This window comes from Notamacropus eugenii, chromosome 6, assembly GCF_028372415.1.
Source record: "Notamacropus eugenii isolate mMacEug1 chromosome 6, mMacEug1.pri_v2, whole genome shotgun sequence".
Taxonomy (NCBI): domain Eukaryota; kingdom Metazoa; phylum Chordata; class Mammalia; order Diprotodontia; family Macropodidae; genus Notamacropus; species Notamacropus eugenii.
This window is the reverse complement of record NC_092877.1, coordinates 161,819,100-161,843,185: the sequence shown is the minus strand read 5'-3', so window position 1 is coordinate 161,843,185 and position 24,086 is coordinate 161,819,100. Positions and strand designations below refer to the sequence as shown.

Here is a 24,086-nt window from a genome sequence, read left to right as displayed (position 1 = left end):
AAGGGTTAGCTTTGTTTTGCTTTCAGTGGCAACAAGTTCAACTGATCACAAACATTCATCTTGGGATTGTCATTTTTTTTCAACAAGTGGAAATTCTACCTACACTTAAAGAATAACTGAATGCTTTAAACTGTTTCAAAGCAACTATCTTAATATATATGTACTCATATAAATATGTACATATATACACACATATAAGTGTGTGTATGTATTACTTACTAGAGTCCAAAAATTGAGGCAGATACCTTATTATCCATGTGACTGCCATTTGCAGCAAAATGAGTTCAATTTTCAAATTAATAGGGAACGGTGGACACTGAAATATGTATGTGCTTCTATTATAATCACAAGAATTGAATTATTAATTCTAGTAACTAGTTATAAGAGGTGGTAAAAAATAAAATTCCTCATCCTTGTAATTATAATTGAAAATATAATTTGCACAATGACTGTGACACTTGCTCTAACTAGACCTATTTTTGATTTATTATTTATGTATAAGGAAAAAATTAAAGTAAGAATAAATTATTACACATTACTTGTGTATCCCACTAAACCTTTTGATAGCATGCTAATTTCTATACTTTAATGTTACTTAAAAATAAAATTAGTTAATTGAGAATATGGCTCTTGCCTGAAAGAAAGACTCAAATATTGGGCACCAAAAACCTATGATCTAAACATCAGTTTTTAAATATACATATTTATAGCTTATTTAATGTTTGAAAATTTTGCGAACAATGTATTCAGAAAGAAATAAAAGCCCACTGGTATTAAGTCCTTAAGCTTTTAAAATTTATATTGTTGTAATCGAATACTATTGTTCTATAAGATAAGCGGGGGGGGATTTTAGAAAAACTGAGAAAGACTTAGATAAATTGATACTGCTGTGTGAGACCAACTTTGATAGAATTAACTCTTCTCAGCACTACAGTGATCTAAGACTCATGATGAAAAATGCTATCTACATCCAGAGAAAGAATTATGGAATCTGAATGCAGATCAAAGCAGACTATTTTCTCATTTTTTTTCTTTCTTGTGATTTTTCCCTTTTGTTCTGATTGTTCCTTCGCAATATGACTAATGTGGGAATATGTCTGATAGGACTGTGCATGTATAGCCTATATCAGATACTGTCTTGGGGAGCAGAGTTAGGGAGAAAAAATTTTGAACTCAAAATCTTAGAAAAGTGAATGTTGACAACTATCTTTACATATAATTGGGGAAAATAAAATACTATTTAAGTGGGGGAAATTAAAATTAAGAAATAAAATCTATATTCTTTTCAAATTTCTAGTCAAGACTTTTGTTGACATTCCATAATAGACACCATGAAACCAAAATCATTAACTACGTTTACAGAAAAAAATATTATATTCAGAATTCTTAAAATAACATTATTAGTTGGAGAATTATTTTTTAGAAATAAACTCATAATTACATTTGAATAAATACATATTTACTTTAATGCCTCATTGCAATTTAAATCTCAAATATTTCCATACTTAAAATCTCCACATCTCCATATCGCCTGCCTCTATGCTGAAAATCAACTTTCTTCTTGCAAAATTCATTTTCCAAATGTATTTTATTTGTATTCAGGATATATGCTGATGACTTCTACATATCTTAGCCACTCAATACTTTAGTGTCTTCAACTTCAATTTTCTCCCCATTTCCACTAAACTGTAGCCACTCCCTAGCATAGCTGAACCACAACCATCGGTCAGAATTTTACCTCCTCCAATATCCAGAACTTTAAAATCCTACTCTCTAACTAAAACCATGAATCCTGCCACCTGTATCATCTCATTCACACTTATTGCTCTTTTAATAATCTCTCATATCTTGACTCATTTGGATTCTGAAACCTCATCTGTAAAATGAGAGAGTTGGGCTATATGATCACTGTCTTTTAGTTCTCAACCTCTGATATGTCTCTGGTTCTCTTGTCTATAATGGCCTCCATATTCAGCATTGCCCCTAGCTTGCCACATCATTGCTTCATCATCACTACTCAAGAATCCCTGCTTTCCTGATTTTCTACCATTCCTAAAACTCAAATCTTCATCTATGCATTTTAAATTTTTTTCTTATTTTGTATTCTTTTTTCATGATATTTCAGCATTGATGAAGAAATAATGGAATCTAATTGATTCTGCCTATTACAAATGTATGTATTATAAATTAAGCTGTGTTCTTGCTGCTATTAAAAAAGGCAAGACATTTTAATGTCTTTTTCTTTTTGTCTTGCTTTCCAGAGAGGGAAACAACTTTCAATGTCATTTCTATGTTAGTCTATTCCTGTGTTCTTGATGCCTCCTTTCTCTATTCTGTGGAGTAAGAGAAATCAATTCAGTTACAAATAAAGATATGGATTTTTTAGACTAGATATAACTATAACGTGTATCACTTGCTAGGTTCTGTATTAAACAAATGTTGTACCTGAGTAAGTAAAAAGTATCATTCTTTTGAAGCATAATATAGATGGAACAGTAATACTTACAAGTTGGTATAAAATAAAACCTGAAAGCATGTAACCCTGATTTTATTTATTCAACAGAACTATTTTATAGTGTGCAGAGTCCTATGCTAAGGACTGAGGAAGAGGCAAAGTGGAGAAAAAAATGACTTCTAGTTTCATGGAGCAAACAGTTTAATAGGAGAATATCTCATAAGCACAATTAGCTAATATATGATGCATGTATTGAGAAAAAACAAAGTTTCAAATAGACTTCATAATTAAACATCATTATTGATTAGGAAATCCAGGAGAGTCTTCATAAAGGAGGATTTTTTAAAAAAAATATTTTATTAAGATTTGGTATTTTATTTCTTCCCAATTAAATGTAAAACAATTAAAAAATAATTTAGTCTCAAATTCTCTTTTTCCCTCCTTTTTCTTCTACCCTTTCCTGAGACAGTAAGCAATGATACAGTTTATACAAAATCAGTCATGTAAAACATATTTCCATATTAATCAAGTTATGAAAGAAAAATATACAAGTATAAAATAAGCTGAAAAATAGTATGCTTCCTTTTGGATTCAGACTCCATCAGTTTTTGTTTGTTTTGTTCTGTTTTCCTCCCTTCCAATGTGGATAAGATTTTTCATCATGAGTTCTTTGGAATTAGTTGTCTTTCACATTTCTTCATCATACAGTATTGCTGTTACAGAATACAGTGTTCCACTGGTTCTCCTCACCTCACATTGTACTAGTTGATGTAGGTCTTTTCTGCTTTTTTTCTTAGATAATCTTGCTTGTCATTTCCTACAGAACAGTGGTATTCCATTATATTTATATACCACAACTTGTTCAGCCATTCCCCAATTGATGGACTTCCCCTCACTTTCTAGTTCTTTGCCACCACAAAAAGAGCTGCTAGAAATATTTTTGTATAAATAGGTCCTTTTCCCTTTAAAAAATCTCTTTGACATGTATGTCTAGCAGGGGTATTTCTCGATCAAAGAGTATGACCAGTTTTGTAGCCCTTTAAGCATAATTCCAAATTGTTCTATGCAATGATTTGGATCAGTTCACAATTCTACACTAGTCTCCCAGTTTTCACACATCCCCTCAAAGATTTATCATTTTCCTTTTTCATCATATTAGCCAATCTGATCTGTGTGGAGTAGTACTTCAGATTTGTTTTAATCTGAATTTCTCTAATCAATAGTGATTTAGATATTTTTAATGAATTTCTTTCTCTGAAACTGCATGTTCATAGCCTTTGACCACTTATCAATTGGTGAATAACTTGTATTCTTATAATTCTGATCCCATTATCTATATAATTGAAAACTGAGGCCTTTATCAGAGACATTTGCTGTAATCACCATCCCTAGCTTTATGCATTCCTTCTAATCTTGTACACATTAGTCTTGTTTATGCGAAAATATTTTAGAATTTAAAATAATCAAAGTTAAGCATATTACCTCTTGCAATTCTTTCTATCTCTTGTTTAATCACAAATCTTTGCCTTCTCCATACATTGAGGTAAACTATTCCTTGTTCTCCAAATTTATTTATACTATCACTCATTATATCTAAATCATATAACTTTTTTTACCTTATTTTGATACACAGTACAAGATTTTGTTCTGTACATCATTTCTGCCATTTTGTTTTCCAGTTTTCTTAGGAGTTTTTATCAGAACATGAGTTTTTTAAACCAAAAGTGTGGGTCTTTTAGGTTGTCAAATGCTACATTACTACAGTCATTTACTATTGTATATTGTGTACCTAATCTATTCCAAGGATCCACCATTCTATTTCTTAGCCAGCACCATATTGTTTTGATGATTACTACATTAGAATACAGTTTGAGATCTGATATGTCTTGGATACCTTCCTTTGCATTTATTTTTGTCATTAATTCCCTTGATATCTTGACTTTTTTTTCTTCCAGATGAATTTTATTCTTATTTTTCTAGCTTTAAAAAATAATTTTATTGGTAGTTTGATTAGTGTGACACTGAATAAGAAAATTAATTTAGGTAGAGTTGTCATTTTATTATATTAGTTCAACCTCCTCAATGAGCAATTAAAATATTTCCAGTTGTTGAGATCTGACTGTATTTGTGTGAAATTTGTTTTGTAACTGTGTTCATATAGGTCTTGAATTTGTCTTGGCAGCTAGACTCCCAAGGACTTTATATTGCCCACAGTTATTTTGCTTTTTTTTTTAATTTATTTTTAGTTTTCAACATTCATTTCCACAAGATTTTCAGTTCCAAATTTTCTTCCCATCTCTCCCCTCCCCCACCCAGAAACACCATGCATTCTCATTACCCCTTCACTCAATCTTCTCTCCTTTCTATCACACCCCTCCCTTCTCTGATCCCTGTCTTCTCTCTTTACTTGTAGGGCAAGATAGATTTCTATACCCCATTGCCTGTCTTTCTTATTTCCCAGTTGCATGCAAAATCAATTCTCAACATTCATTCCTTAAACTTTGATTTCCAACTTCTCTTCCTTTCTCCCTCCCTACTCATCCCCACTGAGAAGGCAAATAATTCATCATAGGCTATATATGTGTAGTTTTGCTAAAGACTTCCAAAATAGTCATGTTGTGAAAGACTAATTATATTTCCCTCCATCTTATCCTGCCCCCTATTTATTCTATTCTCTCTTTATACGTTGTCCCTCCCCTAAAGTGATTACTTCTTACTATGCCCTCCTCTCATTTGCCCTCCCTTCTATCATTCCCCCATCCCACTTATCCCCTTTTCCACTATTTTCCTGTAGTGTAAGATAGATTTTCATACCAAAATGAGTGTGCATGTTATGCCCTCCTTATGCCAAATGTAATTAGAGTAAGCTTCACTTTTTCCCTCTCACTTCCCCCTTTTCTCTTCCATTGAAAAATCTTCTTGTGTCTTTTATGAGAGATAATTTGCCCCATTCTATTTCTCCCTTTCTCCTGCCAATATATTCCTCTCTCACAACTTCATTTTATTTTCTAGATATTCTTTCCTATTCAACTCACTCTGTGCCCTTTAATTATCTATCTATCTATAAATCTATCTATCTATCTATCTATCTATCTATCTGTCTGTCTGTCTATCTATCTAGTCTGTCTGTCTGTCTGTCTGCCTATCTATCTATCTGCATAATCCCTCAAACTACCCAAATACTGAGAAAAGTTTAGTGTTACAAATATTATTTTTCTATGTAGAATGTAAACAGTTCAACTTTAGCAAGTCCCTTATGATTTTTCTTTCCTGTTTATCTTTTCATGCTTTCCTTGATTATTGTGTTTGAAAATCAAATTTTATATTCAGCTCTGGTCTTTTCATTAAGAATGCTTGAAAGTCCTCTATTTCATTGAATGACCATTTTTTTCCCTGAAGTATTATACTCAGTTTTGCTGAATAGGTGATTCTTGGTTTTAATTCTAGTTCCTTTGACTTCTGGAATAGCACATTCCAAGTTCTTCGATCCCTTAATGTAGACAATGCTAGACTTTGTGTTATCCTGATTGTATTTCCACAACACTTGAATTGTTTCTTTCTAGCTGCTTGTAATATTTTCTCCTTGGTCTGGAAACTCTGAAATTTGACTACTATATTCCTAGGAGTTTTTCTTTTCAGATCTCTTTCAGGAGGTGATTGGTAGATTCTTTCAATATTTATTTTACCCTGTGGATCTAGAATATCAGGGTAGTTTCTTTTGATAATTTCATGAAAGATGATGTCTAGGCTCTTTTTCGATCATGGTTTTCAGGTAGTCCCATAATTTTTAAATTGTCTCTCCTGGACCTATTTTCCAGGTCAGTTGTTTTTTCAATGAAATATTATATATTTACATTAAAATACTTTTTTGAGATCTTCTAAGAGTTCTTTTTAGGCCTGACACTCATATTTTTCTTTGAGGCTTTGTATATAAGCATTTTGACACTGTTGTCCTTTTCTGAGTTTGTATTTTGATCTTCTCTGTCACTATAGCAGCTTTTAATGGTCAGGTTGTTTTTTTCTTTTGTATTTTTGTCCATTATCATGACTTCTAAAGTTGAACTCTGCTCATAAGTTAGAGTGAGTACAGTCCCAAACCACTTGCACTATGTTTGGGGCATATTCTCCACTGACTTGTATAGCACCATTGCTATATTCACAGCACCTATGGCAGCCATGAATATCCAGGTACAATTCTGAATCATGAAATACCACAAACTTTCCACATGAAAGATATAAGGAAAACGCTTATTCAGACACCAGAATGCCAAATCCATCACAGTAACAAAAATCTTTACACAAGAACAATACAGAGAACAACATTATCCCCAAGCCTGCTAGGCTTCCCACAAACCAGTTGCATTAAACAAATCACAAACAAGCCCTTTCACTCACATTAGCCCACTGCCTACATCCTTCCTGGCTCTGACTGCTCTCATCACTAACTTCCTCTCAGCTCTGCTCCAGCTCCACCTCTACCTGTTCTACCCAGCAAACTCTTCCCACTACAAGCTCCATGTGATTCAGACTCATGTAACTCAAGCTTCCATGTGACACAGGCAGGTCATATACGCCTATTTATAAATATGAAAGATTTTCCATTTAAATTACCATTGTAGCCTGCTGCACCAAGGGAGTAGAGTCTCTCCACTGGCATACATTGCTAGGGCTGCAGGGTCTGGTCACTGGCCTGCTGCCTCATAGCTGTCCTACACTGGGACTTAAGGCCTTGATTGCTGGCTTGCTGGACTTTTATGGGCACTGCCTTCTGTGGACTGTGTTCCCTTTTACCAGAGTAAGAAAAACTTTCCTACCAACTTTTAAAGTTCTCTTGAGCTGAAAATTTGTTTTACCCCATGCTTGTGTTGGTTTTGTTGCTCCAGAGTTCATTTTGAGGTATTAATACCTTCACACAAGTCTAATTTGGGAGAGGCGAAGTGTGTTCCTGGGTTAATATGGTATCTTAGGAGGTGACATTTGAATTGAAAATAAAACAATGAATAGTAATTCAATATATTAAAATTGAATCAGGGAAATTGAAGGCATCAAAATGAAGGACAAAAACTTAAACAGAAGAACAGGTAGCATTTAGAAGAAAGGAACAAACTCAGTTTGGATGAAACCCATTATGTACAAAAAGAAGTAAAATAAGATTAAAAAGTTAAAGGGTGTCATATGACGAATCAATTTGACACTTAAAAGAGTTTGAACTCTTCTAAGGACCTATTGAAAATTTTACAGCAGGATAGTATCATCATCTATCAAAGAATAAGAAATATATTTTGGGTTATTGTATGAAGGATTACCTTAAAGTCAGGAAGGCCTAAGAGGTATGTACCATAATAAAGTCCTTTCCTGGATGCTAGTGATATAAGGACAATATCTTTTTAAAAAATTATTTGCCTTTGAGAGAAATCTTAGTTCAGTACTTCACTATATGACATTATGCAAGACCCTTCACTTCTTTGACCTCAGTTTCTTCAACTGTAAAGTCAGAGTTGAACCAAGTATTCTCTAGGATCTTTCCCTTCCAGCTAATAACCAATATTTACTCATTAACATATTTACTAATTTTAGAGGAAAGAGCACATCCTTTTCCTTGTCCTAAACTTATCCTCTATGAGATAAAAATCTGTCTCAAGTATAACTGATGATGCTAATGCCTCTGTTTCTTAAAATTCATTCTCAAATCCAATTTTGTCACCAAAATCTTAATTCCATTTAAAGTTACCTTTCCATTTAAAATCAGTTTTATATCCTAGTATATAGAGCCTTCAAAAATTTATCCCCTGCATCATTGAAATATGGAGATTATAGAGACAGAGAAGAATTTCATCGTTTTTTTTTTTTTGTTTTTGACTAATAAAATATTTTTCTTACATGAGTTTTAAGGTTATTTTAAGGAGTTTACTTTTTCCTCTTATTCTCTTTTCCTCTCCTTTTCACTTTTTCTTCTTTTATTTTCACAGGAAACAAAGGTGCTAGAAAATTTAAAGTTATTATAATATCAAGTATCCTGAAAATTCTCTAATTTCCTTTTCTTTCAGGGCAGATTACCAGGTCAAATTCAAGGGTTTCTAAGAAGACCCCATTTCTCCAAGGCCTGGTATATCCATTTGGCTTAGCATCTCTTTTTTAACATGAGTATATTACATATATTTATATGACATATAAATGCATTAGAATTAGAATTTGAATCCACATCTTCTTGATTTTAAGGCTAGCTTTCTATCCACTGTGCCATGACTGCTTCTAATTCAGTCATTATCTCTTTCTCTCTGTTGTACTGTCTCTTTCTCTCCTTCTTTTCCCCTCTTCCTCTCTTCTTCTCTCTCCCCCTCTCTTTTCCTCTCTTTCTCCCTCTTCCTCTTTTCCTCTCTTTTTCTCAGTCTCTCCCACTCTTCCTCTTTTTTTGTTACTGTTGTTCTCCTCCCTCTCTTATCTCTTTCACATACACACACACACACGCACACAAACACACATTCTTTGAGAGATATTTGATGTAGGAGGTGGGAGGAGTCACTTCAGTGTAGTGAAATACTCCCAGGCTAGTTTTACTGATTACTACATATGTGAACTTGGGCAGATTATTTAACCACTTTGTCCTTCAATTTCTTTGGCTATAGTGTGATAAGATTTGAATAATGTCTAATAGTGAGATTCAAAATTCAAGAAATCACATATTTAGGAAAACATAAAATCAGAATATAATTTTAAAGACATTTAGCAAGCCTCTCCTTCCCTCCTCTTGAGAAAGAACATCTAAGAAATCTATTTAAAGTGTTTCCTAATGACTTTTATGCTGTAAAAGTGATGCTGTCATTTTCTTACATACAATGTATATAACCATTTGGATACAGGCACAGATGGTACAGAGGCATGATTTTAGTCTATAAATCGTTAAAAGAATCTACTATTCCCCAAACGTGCTAAGATGAGCGTAGAATACTTGCTATGTTATTAGAATTAGGTTGTGCTATTTGTTTTGACAATTCAAGAATAAAGAAGCTTCAAGATAATACATTATTACATGGGATACACTGGAATGTTTGTTTTTAGTGGTGAAGATGATATTATCTCTCTCATCAACCAAATAATAATAATTATAGCAATAATAAAAATAATTAATAATAAGTTAAAGCAACTACACAGGGTAATTGGTATAGTTGGTTGATTGTTATTTTCTTTTGTTTTTGAGCATGACCAAAATGACACCAAAATGTGACTGATGAGACCAGTATGAGCTCAGAATACTCTATCATAGTTCAGGCACAAATAGTTTATGTGGATTAGGCTGGATTTTCTAAATTTGAACATCTCATGTTTCTTTTAAGCTGCTTCAGTAGTGGTATAAATCATCCATTTTCTACCTAAGTTATTCATTCACCAGCGCAACTTAATGTGTTTCTACAAATTATCAACTGAGAAAGACTTTCCTACAGGTGATGTTTTTGCTATTCAAAGCAAAAAACAAACAGGAAAGCGACTGTCCACCTTTATCCTGCTAAGAAGTAAACACAAGTTCTGTCTAAATGCAGCAGAGGGCTATTGTAACACCTCAGGAGTATTCTTAAGTATTATCAGCAGTCTCAGCCAGACATTAGTGCATTATCTTGAGGATCTATATCATTATTTTAAATTAGACTCACTTAATTAGCCAGCTGGTATTCTCCTTAACACACTGATAAGCAGGCTGTGTCTCACAATGCCAACTCTGAAACTTCAGATCCATTAACATCATTGTCACCATCATCATCACCATCACACCTGTGCAAAGGGTGCTGTCTTTCATAAAATTAAATGGTAACACCGACCATCGTCTGTATGATATGTGGCTTTGAGTTATTTTTTTCTTCTATTTCTCATTGGTTTGGATAACATTCGATTCTGCAAGATTCTTGAGACTAAATAAAAACTGGCTTCTATAAAGTTTAAAGGTTTGTGAAGTACTTTGCATACATTATCTCCTTTAAACCCAACAATGACTTTGCAAGCTCATAATACTACAGATATTAGTCTCATATTGCTTAGGTAACTGGCCCAGTGACTTGCCCATAGTCACACATTTTGTAAATTTCAGAGGTAGGACTTGAAGCATTATCTTCCTGACTACACATCTAGGAAACTATTATGCCAAACTGCCTCTATTCAGTAGAGTTGAAGACATCTCAGGTGAACAGATATGCTAAAGATGCAAAGTACTACTGTGATTGGGCATTATTTAGCAATAGTTTTGTAAATGGTTTTTCATGGATAGTATTGGGATATCTTTTAAACATAATGTAAAACAAGTTTTTAAAAATTTCAGTAAAAATACTTAAAAAAATGAGTGCTTTGTCATCTTGGAGACGGGGGAGGGGAGGGAGGAGGAGAAAATTAAAAACCTATGGAAGTGAATTTTGAACTAAAGATAACTACATTAACTAATAAAAATATGTGCTTCTAATTTTGAGAAGCAAAACTATACAATTTTAAAAAGAAGAAATTTGAAGAGGGAGAAGAATGAACTAGCAGAAATGAGATAGAAAATTCTTCTCCCAGCTATGTAATGAATAAATAGCAAAATTTATTTGAAAGATAGAATGGCATAGAAGGGAGGATCCTGGCTTTGCTTTTGGAAAAACTTTGTTTTAGATCTTACCACAGATCCTTAATAATCGTGTGACTTAGAGAAGCTATGCTCCTTGAACCTCGGTTCCTTTATGGAGGTCTCAGTGATTGTGTAAGATTCCTTCCTTCTCTAAATCTATGATTTTATTCATATTATAAATTTTAGGGTAATCACCTAATGTCCTATTCATAGCTGTGTGTGTGTGTGCTCGTATCTGGTAAACTGAGTAAGTTGGAAAGAATCCATAACTTGGAGTGAGACCAGCTTTCAAATATTTGCTCTATTGCTTAGTGTTTCTATAGCTTTGGGAAAGAGAGAGTTACATTTCATGATCTCTAAAGCAGCTAGGTAGCACAGTTAATAGAGTGCCAGCCCTGGAGTTAAGAAGACCTGGGTTCAAATATGACCTTAGACATTTACTATCTGGGTGAGTGTAGCACCAACACAATATTCACAGTGCCCATGGTGGCTATGAATCTCCCAGCAAAATTCTGTATTGCAAAATATCACAGACTCCAAATGGAAGACAGAACCAAAACATATATTTAAACACCAGAAAGTCAAAACCATCATAGTAACAAAAATCTATAAACATAACAATGCAGAGGACAAAGCCATCACCAAGCATTCCCCCAGCAGGGTTCCCCACAAACCAGCACCACTAAACAAATCACAATCACTCTCCCTTAAACAAAACCACAACAAACTCTTTCACACTAGCCAGCTGCCTGCATCCTTCCTAGCTCTGACTGGTCTCAAGACTAATTTCCTCTCAGTTCTACTCTAGTTCTTCCTCTTCCTGTTCCAGCCATTCAGCAAACTCCTCCCACCACAGGCTCCATGTGACTCAGACTCATGTAACTCAGGCTTCCATGTGACCCAGGCAGATCATATGAGCCTATTAATGAATCAGAAAGATTTTCTCATTTTAAATTACTATTGCATGTCAGTAAGGGGACTGGTATCAATGAATTTTAACAGGGATAAAAGAAAATAAGCATATAAAACAATATCTTAGGTAACTGGTGGCAACAAAACTTTACAAGGATATAACAAGGATCACTCAAAATGAGCACATAGACCAGTATGTTAGAGTGGGACTTGAGCACAAGCTTGAATTCACCCCTTGAATGAATGGGGCCCAAAATCTTTGAGTAAGGGACAAAGGTCTCTTCTTCCATGGGTACTTTCTGCTGACAATGGACATACAGCTGTTCCTGCCCCAAGAGGTCACATTCAACGGGTCCATTCTTTAGATGGCATCCAGAGCTTAGTCGACACTGCATCTAGGGGTGACACAGCTCAGGTATGGACAGGGGCTGATATCTGGCTTAAGCAATCAGGCATCTGCAGGTGGAAGGTTCTAAGCCTATAGAAAATAAATCTGATTAACAAGGTAAATAGAAAAAAAAACAAAAACAAAAAGAAACAAGGAGAATAACCAGAAACAGGGTAGATATAGGGTCAGCCATGAACCTACTATCATAGCCTCATTCATTGTTGTTTACTGTTTTCCAATTTTCAGTTTTGGGGTCATCATTCTGACTAGAGGTGTTCTCTCTATAATATGAGCTAATGCCTGGACAATTTCCTATTCTCCCTGCATGTGTCACGAACTTGCATACAATGTTTCAGAAAGATGTGTAGTTGAACTGTAGTTCTTATTTCCATGCTCAGTCTAAAATTAAACCCCTTTTCTTGATACATTTTGTATAGTTCATTAGTTGGAATGCCATCTATTTTTCCACAATCTACCCTTGTCTTAAAAGAGCAGTGAACAATTTTTTCTTGTCAATCTATTCTGACTTTTAATTTGCTAGCTATTCACTCTTCTCCCTTGAGGAAACTTGTGTTTTTCGTTGATTCTCATCATCCAAGGTACCAACAATTCACTCATCCTTTGGATGAAACAACTCAAATTATCTGTGACCTCCTGCTGAATAAAATCCTCAGTTAAATCTCCAAACACTGTGTGGCCCCCTTGATTCTCCTGTTGTGTTTCCGCCTAGAAGCTACCCACACGTCCTTTCCCTTGTTACTTTTTTGTTTCTTTTTTGTGAGCTAAAACTACCAACTACTTTTCCTACCACCTGAGACCCTCCAGCTTGCTCTTCTACAGGAGAGTTTGAATGCTGCCTTATAAAAAACCTCTCATACAAGACAGCCAACTCCATTTCCATCTGAACTTTCACTTCAGCAGCTTGTCTCTGATTTTATATATAATTCCATAGCTTATTAATAATAATAATGCTCATTCTCTTTGAACACCCCTGCCATTTCTTTCCCTGCTCCTATTGGTATTCTTTGCAAACATTTTTTGAAGTCCTTGGGTTCCACTTTCTGTAGCCTTGGTTCCCAGTTTTCACAGAGCCCTGTGCCTTTAGCCCATTGGGTTGCTAGGGAGGAATAAAGCAAATCCTTCCACCCTAGTACATCTGTTTCCTCCTCTGTCTCCTCTGTCTTTCTGTCTCCAAGTAGAGGTCTGATATTTTCCAATCCCATTCCTGTTGCCATTTGTAGTGTCAACATGATATTCACAGTGCCTGTGGTGGCCATGAATATCCCAGCATAATCCTGAATTGCCAAGTACGACAGACTCTCCACATTGAAGACAGAACCAAAACATTTACTCAGACACCAGAAAGCCAAATTCTTCATAGCAACTAAAATCTATGCACGATAGCAATGCAGAGAACAACACTATTCCCACACCTTCCCCTTGCTTGGCTTCCCACCGATCAGCTCCATTAAACAAATCACAAACAGGTCCTCTTAAACAAAATCAAAAACAAGCCCTTTCACTTACACTAGTTGGCAGCTTTCTTCCCTGCAGTGTCCCTAACTCTGACTACTCTCTGACCAATTTCCTCTCAACCCTGCTCAAGCTCTGCCTCTTCCTCCTCCACACTTCCTGTTGCACCCATTCAGCAAACTACTCTCACCACAGGCTACATGTAACAAACACTCATGTGACTCAAGCTTCCATGTTACATAGGCAGGTCACATGGGTCTATTAATGAATGAGATCGTCCTATTTTAAATACCATTATGGTAAGTCACTTAACCCTGTATGCCTCAGTTTTCTCAGTTCTAAAAAATGAGCTAGAGTGAAAATGGCAAATGAGTCTAATGTCTTTGCCAAGAAGAATCCAAATAGGGTCACAGAGTCAGACACAACTAAACAACAACAATAAGGCACATTATATGATTTGTGATAGACGTCAGTTTTTTTGAAATTCCCTCTGACCTCTAGCTCAATTAGTCTCTTGCCATAAAAGTCTTGACAGCTTACAGGTAGATTTCATGATTGGCAGGTGCCAAGAAAGATCAACTTGGAAGCTAGAGTCAGGTCTGATGCTATATCATGTGGCTTTCCTTTCCATCCTTTGATATAGAGAAGCCAGGAATGATCCTCCCACTTCTTTACCCTCAAAAGCAAAATTTAGGGTAAATAAATAGCTCAAACAAACTCACTGACAAAATATACAACAAACCAATGGTGAGGGGATATAAATAAAAAGCATTTGAAATTCTGTCCTAGAATCTTTTGCAAATGTACAATTAGTATTTGCAAGATGCCTAATTTGGGTTTTGGAGAATTTTTTTTTTCTCTCTATGAAACAAATGAGACCTGTGCATGACTTTGGTCTCCTTAGCATCATGCTCTAATGTATGTTATTTGGTAAAATGAACCATATAGTTATCAGCTGTACTAATCTACAGTTTTGATAAGGCATGATTATTTTGTCTCCAGTTACCTGTGAATAGCAATATCCAAAGAAGGGGAGAAGAGTCAAGGATAATAGCAGTAACATAACTGATATGGTACATTTGAAGTGTGCATGGTATTTTTCACAATAAACCAGTAATATAGGTAGCACATTTATTATCACTCAGATATCACATTCATTATTCATGCCCTATCCCTCTACTGAACTATATGCTTCTTCAGGCAAAGGACTGTGTTTCAAAACTGCATTTCTTCCAGTGCTTAGCATAGCATAGCTTAACATAGTAGATACATGTTTATCTCACTGATATCTAATTTTACTTTAAAATATTTTATTTTTACTAATTGCATGTAAAGATAATTTTCACATTCATTTTAAAGCAAATTGATCTCCAAATTTTCTCCAAAACAGTAAGAAATTTGATATAGCCCTTATACATGTAAAATCATATTGTGAAAGAAGACAAATAGTAAAAAAAAAAAAACACATCAAAAATAAAATGAAAAATAGCATCCTTTAGTCTGCATTCAGACACCATCAGTTCTTTCTTAGAACGCTGATTGTAGTTTTCATCATGAGTCCTTTTTTTATTGTTGTGTTCACCTTCATTTTCAAAGAACACCATACCATTAGAGAAATGATGACATGACTTGCACTTGACTTTGTTTTGAGTGAGGGAGGGCTGTATAGGTCACCAGCCTCACTTCTCGTCCTGAGACGTCTGGGTCCATTGACCAGATATTCATCAGGATGACTGAAGACAGCCCAGGATGCAGGGGGAGACCTTGGCCTTTTCAGGTATTCACTTAGAGGGAGGTAATACCCATTGAGTGAATAGGCCTCTTTGAGAAGTTGTCAGGGAATGGCCCTTTTAATGAGCAAAAGAAAAAAAAAAAACTAAATGAAGCTGTTAGAGAAAGAGAAACTTTTACTATTGATAAGCATTCTAAGCCAGCCAGTAAGTGGAACTTGGGCACTGAAAATGAAATGCATTTTCACTAGAGGACCCTCCATGAAACTGAGGCCTTGAGTGTCTGATAGTATTGTGTGTGCATGAGTCCTTTAGAGTTGTCTTGGACCATTGTATTACTGAGAATAGCTAAGTCATTCACTGTATTACTGTTACTGTGTGTAATGACTCCTGGTTCTGCTCACTTCACTATGCATCAATTCAAGCTTTTTCTGAAATTATCCTGTTCGTCATTCCATGTAGCACCATAGTATTTGATAACGGTCATATATCACAACTTGTTCATTTGCTGTAAATTACTGTAAATCATTTTATACCAAAAGAAAGTTTCCTGTTTATGTTTTGGAATCTCTTTGGGATCAGAGAGTATTCTTTGTTTTATAGCAATTTGGTCATAATTCCTAATTTCTCTCCAAAATGATTGGATCAGTTCATAACTCCACCCCAGTTTTCCCACATTCTCTTCAAAATCTATCAATTTCTTTTGTATGATATTAGCCGATCTGAGGTGCTACCTCAGATTTGTTTTAATTTTCATTCCTTTAATCAATAGTTATTTAGAGAATTTTTCATGTCCACTTTTTTCTTTTTTCATATGACTATATGTAGATAGGTTAAATTGTCTATTCATATCTTTTGACCATTTATCAATTGGTAAATGACTTGTATTCTTATCAGTTTGACTTAGTTCTCTAAATATTTGAGACTGAGGCTGATTATAATTTTATGGAAAATAAAATTGGTGTTCAGAGAGGACCCTGAATGTGACAGGGTTGGTTAATTCTGATTTGAACTTTGGTTTTGTGACTGTATGTTCAAATTCTTTCATCTATCTTTTGTGCCTTAAGGATACAGTTTAGTGATTTTCTGTGTATAAATCATATTTTTAGAAAAAAAATTAAGTTAATTGATCAGTGCATGATAAAATCATAGAAGTGAATATTTTAAATCCATTCTTCTCAACATAAATCCCAAAGATATTCTGAGCATAGTGGGGAAGTTAAGTAGATTTTTTTTAAATAACATTTAATTGAATAGATAATTCAATTCCCCTTGTTTAGGTAATGGCTTTCCTTTTACTGGATTAATGACCAATAATCTAAAAAAAAGAAAGGTCACATAAAATACCTTAAAATCATATTTATTAGATAGTTCTCACTACATATTTTAGGAGAAAAAATTTTGAGATGGGACTACTTTCTGCATTTTTAGGGAAAAAGTATCTGTTTTTCAAAACAAAATGTATCTATCAACTAGGGGAGAAGAATCACAAAAATATTTCCTGTATCCAATTCCATTTTTCTAACATATAATCCAATATGCAACTTCCCCCATTATTTCTGATTCCTGTAGATTATCCTTCACTAGGCTACTGAGAAGTTGTAAATTATGAATTGGAAAATGGAGAATCTGCTGAGGGTGTGCAATCTTGCCTTTGCCGTAAATACTTTTAATCCTGGGCGAGAGGTGTTTGTATCGAACACATTTTGTTTTATGTTATGTGAGTACAAAATAGATTGAAGTAACTGTTCCAGGAAATTACTTTTAATGAAAAAAGATAGCATTAACCTGTAGAAATAGTAACTCACAATTAGGGTGACTCAAATAACAGCTTCATGGTAGTAATTTCTTTTCAGTTTTTAAATTAAATGCCTTGTATTATAAATGTTAACTGAAAAACAAATCTACTCTGGCCAGCAGGGTGTAAATCAAGAAAAATCTTCTTTCCTGGAATAGTGGTCTTCTCATTAATGAAATTGAATTAAGAAACATGTTAATAGAAATATTGAACCATATTAAAGTGTTTGCTTTCTAATATTATAGATTGTCAAAATCCCTGATCAGCATTTGTCTGGAAATTGAAAGCTCTGATGAAATATATTGCTCCCTTTGCCTCTTCAAAAGGATTAAAATTCAACCAAAGAAATTCACCTTTGTTCATTAAGTGAATAAAAATTAGGAAGAGTAAATAAACACTTGACTGATTAACCACTTCTTCTTTAGCATCTTAAGAGCTCTTGTATGCTGCACAATTAAATTAGTTGTTGAGTGAGCATATAGCTATATCGTATACAAATAATGAAAATCAATGAATGTTTGAATAAAGCATGATGAAGCCAAATGCATCAGAAAACACCTTCACTCATCAGATACCTTTCTTATTTTTCTTTCTTAAAACCTGGGTGTGGGAAGACCTCATGCAGATATCATTTCTTTAACATTTTTTTTTTAATTCTGAATATAATTCAAGAATTTTTCCCCCCTATTACAGGCAGTTAGCACAGACCCTGTCCCTGTGAAATTGCACTATGACAAATCACATGACCAGGTATGGGTGCTCAGCTGGGGAAGCTTGGAAAAGACCTCACCAACATTACAGGTTAGTATATTTAGTGGTTTTGGCGAAGATCATGATATTCAAAGAGTGATATTTTAATATTAGGGGGTAAGGAGATGAAAAGGAACATGTATTTATTAGGTACCTATTATGTGCCAGATAGTATGCTAATCACTTTACAAATATTATTTCATTTGACCCATAAAACAACCCTAGGAGTAGGTGCTAATTATTATGCCCATTTTATGATTTAAGAAAATGAGGTGGACAGAAGTTAAGTTGCTTATTCAGAATCAGACAGGTAAATAAGTGCAGGAATCTGGATTTACACTCACATCTTCCTGCCTGCATGAGCAAAAGAGTGACCTGTCTATTGAAAGATTCCTGGTACCATTTCCCAATGTTTTTGGAGAGATGATTCTAACCCGATTTATCCATCTTTATTCACCAAACTCTAAGGCCATTATTCAAATAATCTACTGGCTAAAGCAATACAGTAGAGCACATACAGAGAAATAATTTTGTTTGGTTTCTTTTATTTATTTGTTATTTTTTTCATAAAATTGCAAATATCTTTACTGGGATCTCATTTAAAAAAAATAATTGATACATGGAAGTAAATATCCCTAAGAGAACTAACCCATTATTCAACTAAAGTTTTATTAAGTATATATTTTGTCACTTGATATTTCAAAATGTTTTCCATTTCGAAGCAATAGGAAATCTGCTCATTTGTCTTCCACTTATGATCTTTATAACCTATGTGAAACAAGTGGTTAGCATGTGGGAATCTGAACCTCCAGTGCTAGAAATTACATTTTTTATCATGTTGCTTTTTAAAACAGCATCACTTACCAAAGGATAGTATGATATAATAAATTTCAAACACTTTTAAAATTGCTTATCTTCTGAATACATTCTTGATAGGTTTCTATTATTTTTTTTTCTCTGACACGTACTCCTGAATTACATTTATAAATCATTGTTTTCTCTTGGTCAGAAACCCAGTGGGTCAAACTATCTCCACAAAGCAGGTTAGGTACAGTAAATGCCTCTGTACCCTGGTGCTGAACGGCATACAAGAGTAGTAGGTAGCTGTCATTTCTTCTACCTTAATCCCACCTTTGGACAGTTTCAAACCCCCAACCACAGGTCACCAGCTAAAATGATGGATGTTCCTACTGAGTAGTCTGACATAATTTCCTCATTCATCTATAGTATTCAAAGAAAAGGGAGTATATTTTATGTGGTATTGAACTTGTTTAAAGATCTCTGAGATTACACCACTTTAAAAAACACAGTTATTTTAACAAGATACTTTTTTAGGATATAATTTTTATTCAGAATACAAAATAATGACAAATTCATTACACTTAAAGTATTTAAAATCTAGGTGTACAGATAACTTATGTACATCTATAATGCATATGCTTTTCTAAACTTAAATTCTCCAGCAGATCTCCTCCATGCAAGTATTTTTTGCCAGTAAGGATCCTGCATGACTCTTGTTGATACCCTCCATAGGGGATTCACTCATGGATCCCAGGACCACTACATAATGTGGATTGTCCCCCTTTTATGCTTTATTCAGGCTCACCTTCTTTTCTTGTTAGACATCTATTGGATAGCATTATTATTCTACTTCTTGTGTATGGTGTGCTCCACCTGTTTGAGACCAATATGTGTCTCCTCATTGCCCTTTGTGTTACCTGTAATTTGAATTGCTTAGAGACTCTAGTATTACATGAGTTATTGTCATATAGCATTTCTGAAAGACCATTGATGCTAAAAACATAGAAAAGCTTTAAACTTTTGAAAGCACTGTACAATTCCCCAAATGGTTTTCAGCCTTCTCATTTCCCCCTATTCAACTGAATTAAATTTGTTCTTTATCCTAAAGGAGCAAAAAAGAAAAAAAAGAATCCCTTCTAATCCTTGAATATGGAGAATGACATGAGGAGAGTTGTGTTTTAGGAAGATTAATTTTACAGTTGTTCGAAGAATGAAATGTCTTGGGAGCAGGGGGCAAGAGAGGGACGTTAAGAAGGAAAACATGCACGTAATGAGAAGACTACTGCTATAGTTCAGGTGTGAAATGACAGACACTTGAATCTGAGCAGTGGTGTTGCAATTACAACTGAAAAAGAAAACAATAGGAAGAAAACTTTAATACATATGAATTATTAGCTAAATAAATGTAAGAGTTATAGGAGATGGTGAAATTTCAATGAAAATGTCACTTGTAGTTTGCTGAATATTAAATCCCAGACTAATGAAGGGCAATTTAACCCTTTTAGGTGAACCTCATTTACCTGAGACAATCTTTTTTTATTCACATTAGGAAAAAATAGTCTTAAATGTCCTTTTTCATTGTCAGTATGGGATATTTTGTCTTTCCTCACAGTCTAATCATCTCAGGTTTAGTCACTAGGATTTTACTTGTGGCTAGAAGTGAGATGACCATGTGTTTTCCTTGTCTCTATCCTGGTTAATCACCTCTCTGCCACTAGTCCTTGAAAGGCCAACTCAAATGTCCCTAACTCCATAGAACTACCCTTATTGCCCAAGGTAGCATTTATCTTCAGATTAATTAAGGAAAATGTTGAATGCCTAGTATGAGCAATTCAATGTGCTTGGCTCTTTAAGCACAAAGATAAGAATGACACATTCCCTACCCTCAAGGAGATTATATTCCACTGGGGAAGAATTAGCATTTATACAGGAAAAAAAGGGAAGGATAGGTACAAAGGAACAATAAAATGTAGAAAAAAAGAGAAAATATATTCATTTCTGGGGAAAAGATTTGGCATTACAGCCATTACAGGTTGAAAATGTCTCACAGAGGAATGGACAAATGATATGAACCTTGAAGGAAGAGAAAAATTTTAAAAGCTAGAGATGTTGAAGGAATATCTTCCAGTCAAGACAAATAGGGAAAATACATAGAATTGAGGCATTGTGTTTGCATGTATACCTCTATCTATCTACATATATTTATATAGATATATATCTAGATAGAGATATAGATAGATATGGAGAGATATAGGAAGAGAGATATCTAGATATCTATATCTACTTATCTATATCTTGACATATAGATATATAGGTAGATGGGGGAGAGAGAAAGAGAGAGAGAGAGAGAGAGAGAGAGAGAGACAGAGACAGAGACAGAGACAGAGACAGAGACAGAGACAGACAGAGACAGAGAGAGATGAAGATTAGTTTGGGTGGAATATAAAGCGTATGAGAAGCAATATGAAATGAGTTTGAAATGATAAGATGGAGCCAGAGTATGACTGAAAGAATGGGATATTGGATTCAGATCAAATGCTGGATTATCCTATTTATGCTTTGTCCAAAAGACAGTAGGAATCCACTGTAGATTTCTGAGCAGTTGGCAAGGCCTTACATCCTGTATCTTGGGAAGCTCTTTTGTTTTTCACCTAGGTACGATAAAAGGATAAGAAAGGAATCAGGGAGATGAATTCAGGGTCTGTTACATTAATTCATGCTAAAGATAATGAAGGTCTGAGATGGGCTGTTGAAAATGTAACTGGGGGGAAATGACAGATCTGAGAGGTATTTTGAGGACAAAATCTATAGAACTTAGCAAGTATTTGAATGTGATGGAAGCTGATGTACTCAGAGAAGTAACCTGGGTAGACATAATACTTAGGAAATGAAAAGAGTATGAAACATTGTAAGTCAGAAATAAATAAATCAGAAGAGATCAATATTGTTAAAGTCAATGGAAAAGAGAGTATTTATGTCAATGAAATGATTAAAAGTGCCAAATGCAGAAATATCAAGGAAATTCAGAGTAGTGAAACAGGGAAGAGTGGGGAAGAAATCATATTTAATGATTAAGGGAACATTGCTAAATTTAAATGATCAAAGGTTGAGGATTTTAGGGTATAAAAATCAGAAGAGTAAAGGGCTATGGGACTAAAGTTTGGTGAAGAGTAACAAAATGTAATGGAAAGAATGCTAGATTTGGAGTCAAATGAACCAAGTTAAAATCTTGGCTTTGCTACTCACTACTTACTTACTGTGTGATTTGAACTACTTATCTTCTCTGAAAGTCAGTTTTTTCATGTGTAAAGTGATGGAAATTGCACTAGCTTTCCTCTAAGATTACTTTCAGCTCAACCTGTGGCTGATTGGAAAACAGAAAGGAATTGAGGAATTGAAGGTGGTTGACAGTATAGAGAGGGGTAAATTGTAGAAGAGGTAAAAGGATTGGAGGTTGGAATCATAAAGGAAGATTTCAGTTTAAATGATGGAATATCTAAAGTGTGTCCTCGTCTTTGGATACCTTAGACTGTAGATGGAGATTATAAGAAATGAGATTAAGAGGGCAGGGGTGTTTGGAAATATAATCAATTTGAAAAATGAAAGTAAATGTGAGAAAAGATGGGATGCTGAAGAACTTGGGTCAGATTTTGAAAGTGACTTGGATGGCAGGATAGCAACAAGGGTCAGTTGTGAAATAAAATTCAGTGTTATGAATTTCAGAAGAAGAGAGATTGCTAAGTGGTGACATGATGGAAGATCTTAAGAAGTTACCTGAGAGAACAAGAAAAATGCCAACTCTTTCTTTTGATTTTATATTTTTGAGCAGAATGAGAGAGAAGGGAGTTGATTGCATTCTAAGATTTGTTGTTGCATCTTTTGCCAAACCAATAGTGGCATATAAAGTTACCATGAAAAATTGTATTGAATTGCACTTGACTTATAAAAACTGACAATTTTACTGAGAGAGAGGACAAAAAGTAACTCTTTAAAAGCCTTAGTGTTATTGTTTTAATGTCTTTCTTCAAAATGTGTGAGTTTAGTTTTTATTTTCTTTCATTTTATACATGAGCCTGAGTGGTACTTAATCATGTTTCTCATTATTTAGGTAATAACACAGGCCAGCAGCACTGTTTCTCACCACACAATTCACACCCAGCCTGTTGGGAAGCAATTTGACAGAGTTGATGACTTTTTCATTCCTTCTACAACTCTCATCATCACCCATATGAGGTAAGTACTATAATTAGGCACCCTGCTTTTTGTTTGGCTCTCAATGAAGAAGCCACTTGGAAGCCATGTGTAAAATTCACAGGGTGTCTATTTTGACTTTATATAAAGAGAACTTTTCTCACAAGGAAAGTTGCCATGAGTAGAATGGGCTGACCCAGAAAGTACTAAATTCTTTCTACTGGAAGATTACAAGCTGAGGTCACATAATTCACTGACAATATCATAAAAAGAATTCGTCATATGAGTTAGACTAGATGTGTTCCTTTTCCACTCTCAACTGAAATACTGTGAAACCACAATTTCGTAATTTAAATGTTGTATGCACAAACATACAAATAAGTCATCTAAATATAATACCAGATCACTCAAAAATTACTCTTCTCCAATAAACTGTCTAAATAAAATTATTTTCTTTATTAACCTATTGCATTCTTCCTATTAAAGTCCTTTTCTGATGCCTCACTTTCCCATGAAGGAGATTATTGTGTCATAAAAATTATTCAAATGGAGCATAAGCTCCAATCAAGCTAAAAGAGCTTTGAGAATTCTGCCTTCCAACCATTACTGGCTCATTTACCTTCACGCTATATAATATTTATTAATAGCTTTTGTATTCTCTTTGAGGTTTTACTCATTTTACCTTCTGGTTTTAATTGTCTATCTTTTCATTTATCTGCCTGCGCATTTGGTTTGAATTCAGTTTTTCTCCTGATTTTTTTTGCATTACCATTTTGTCTGCATTAAACCATCAATCACTTTTTAATCGCTCCTTCTAGGCCCTTGCTAATAAGTCTGTCACTGAAGCTGTTCTAGAAGGCTGCTTTTTCTTCATCCTATTGGGAGATAAATTTCCTGATTAAACTTTGAATAACCCTTTGAGGAGGCAATACTGACCCCAGATGGGTTTTAGACCCCTCTCTTTTTTTCAGGACTAGTGTTGCTACCTACGATGGCAC

At 34.5% G+C, this 24,086-nt stretch overlaps 1 protein-coding gene across 4 annotated transcripts in view; it reads left to right on the top strand.

Annotated features, from left to right (window-relative positions):
- FSTL5 (follistatin like 5) overlaps nt 1–24,086 on the top strand; it is a 1,060,999-nt gene that overhangs the window by 968,344 nt on the left and 68,569 nt on the right. For all 4 annotated transcript variants that reach the window (XM_072621397.1, XM_072621400.1, XM_072621398.1 and 1 more), the window contains 2 exons: nt 18,040–18,147; nt 23,006–23,130. In XM_072621397.1, the coding sequence (XP_072477498.1) occupies nt 18,040–18,147; nt 23,006–23,130 (233 nt within the window). The remainder of the gene's footprint in view (nt 1–18,039; nt 18,148–23,005; nt 23,131–24,086) is intronic.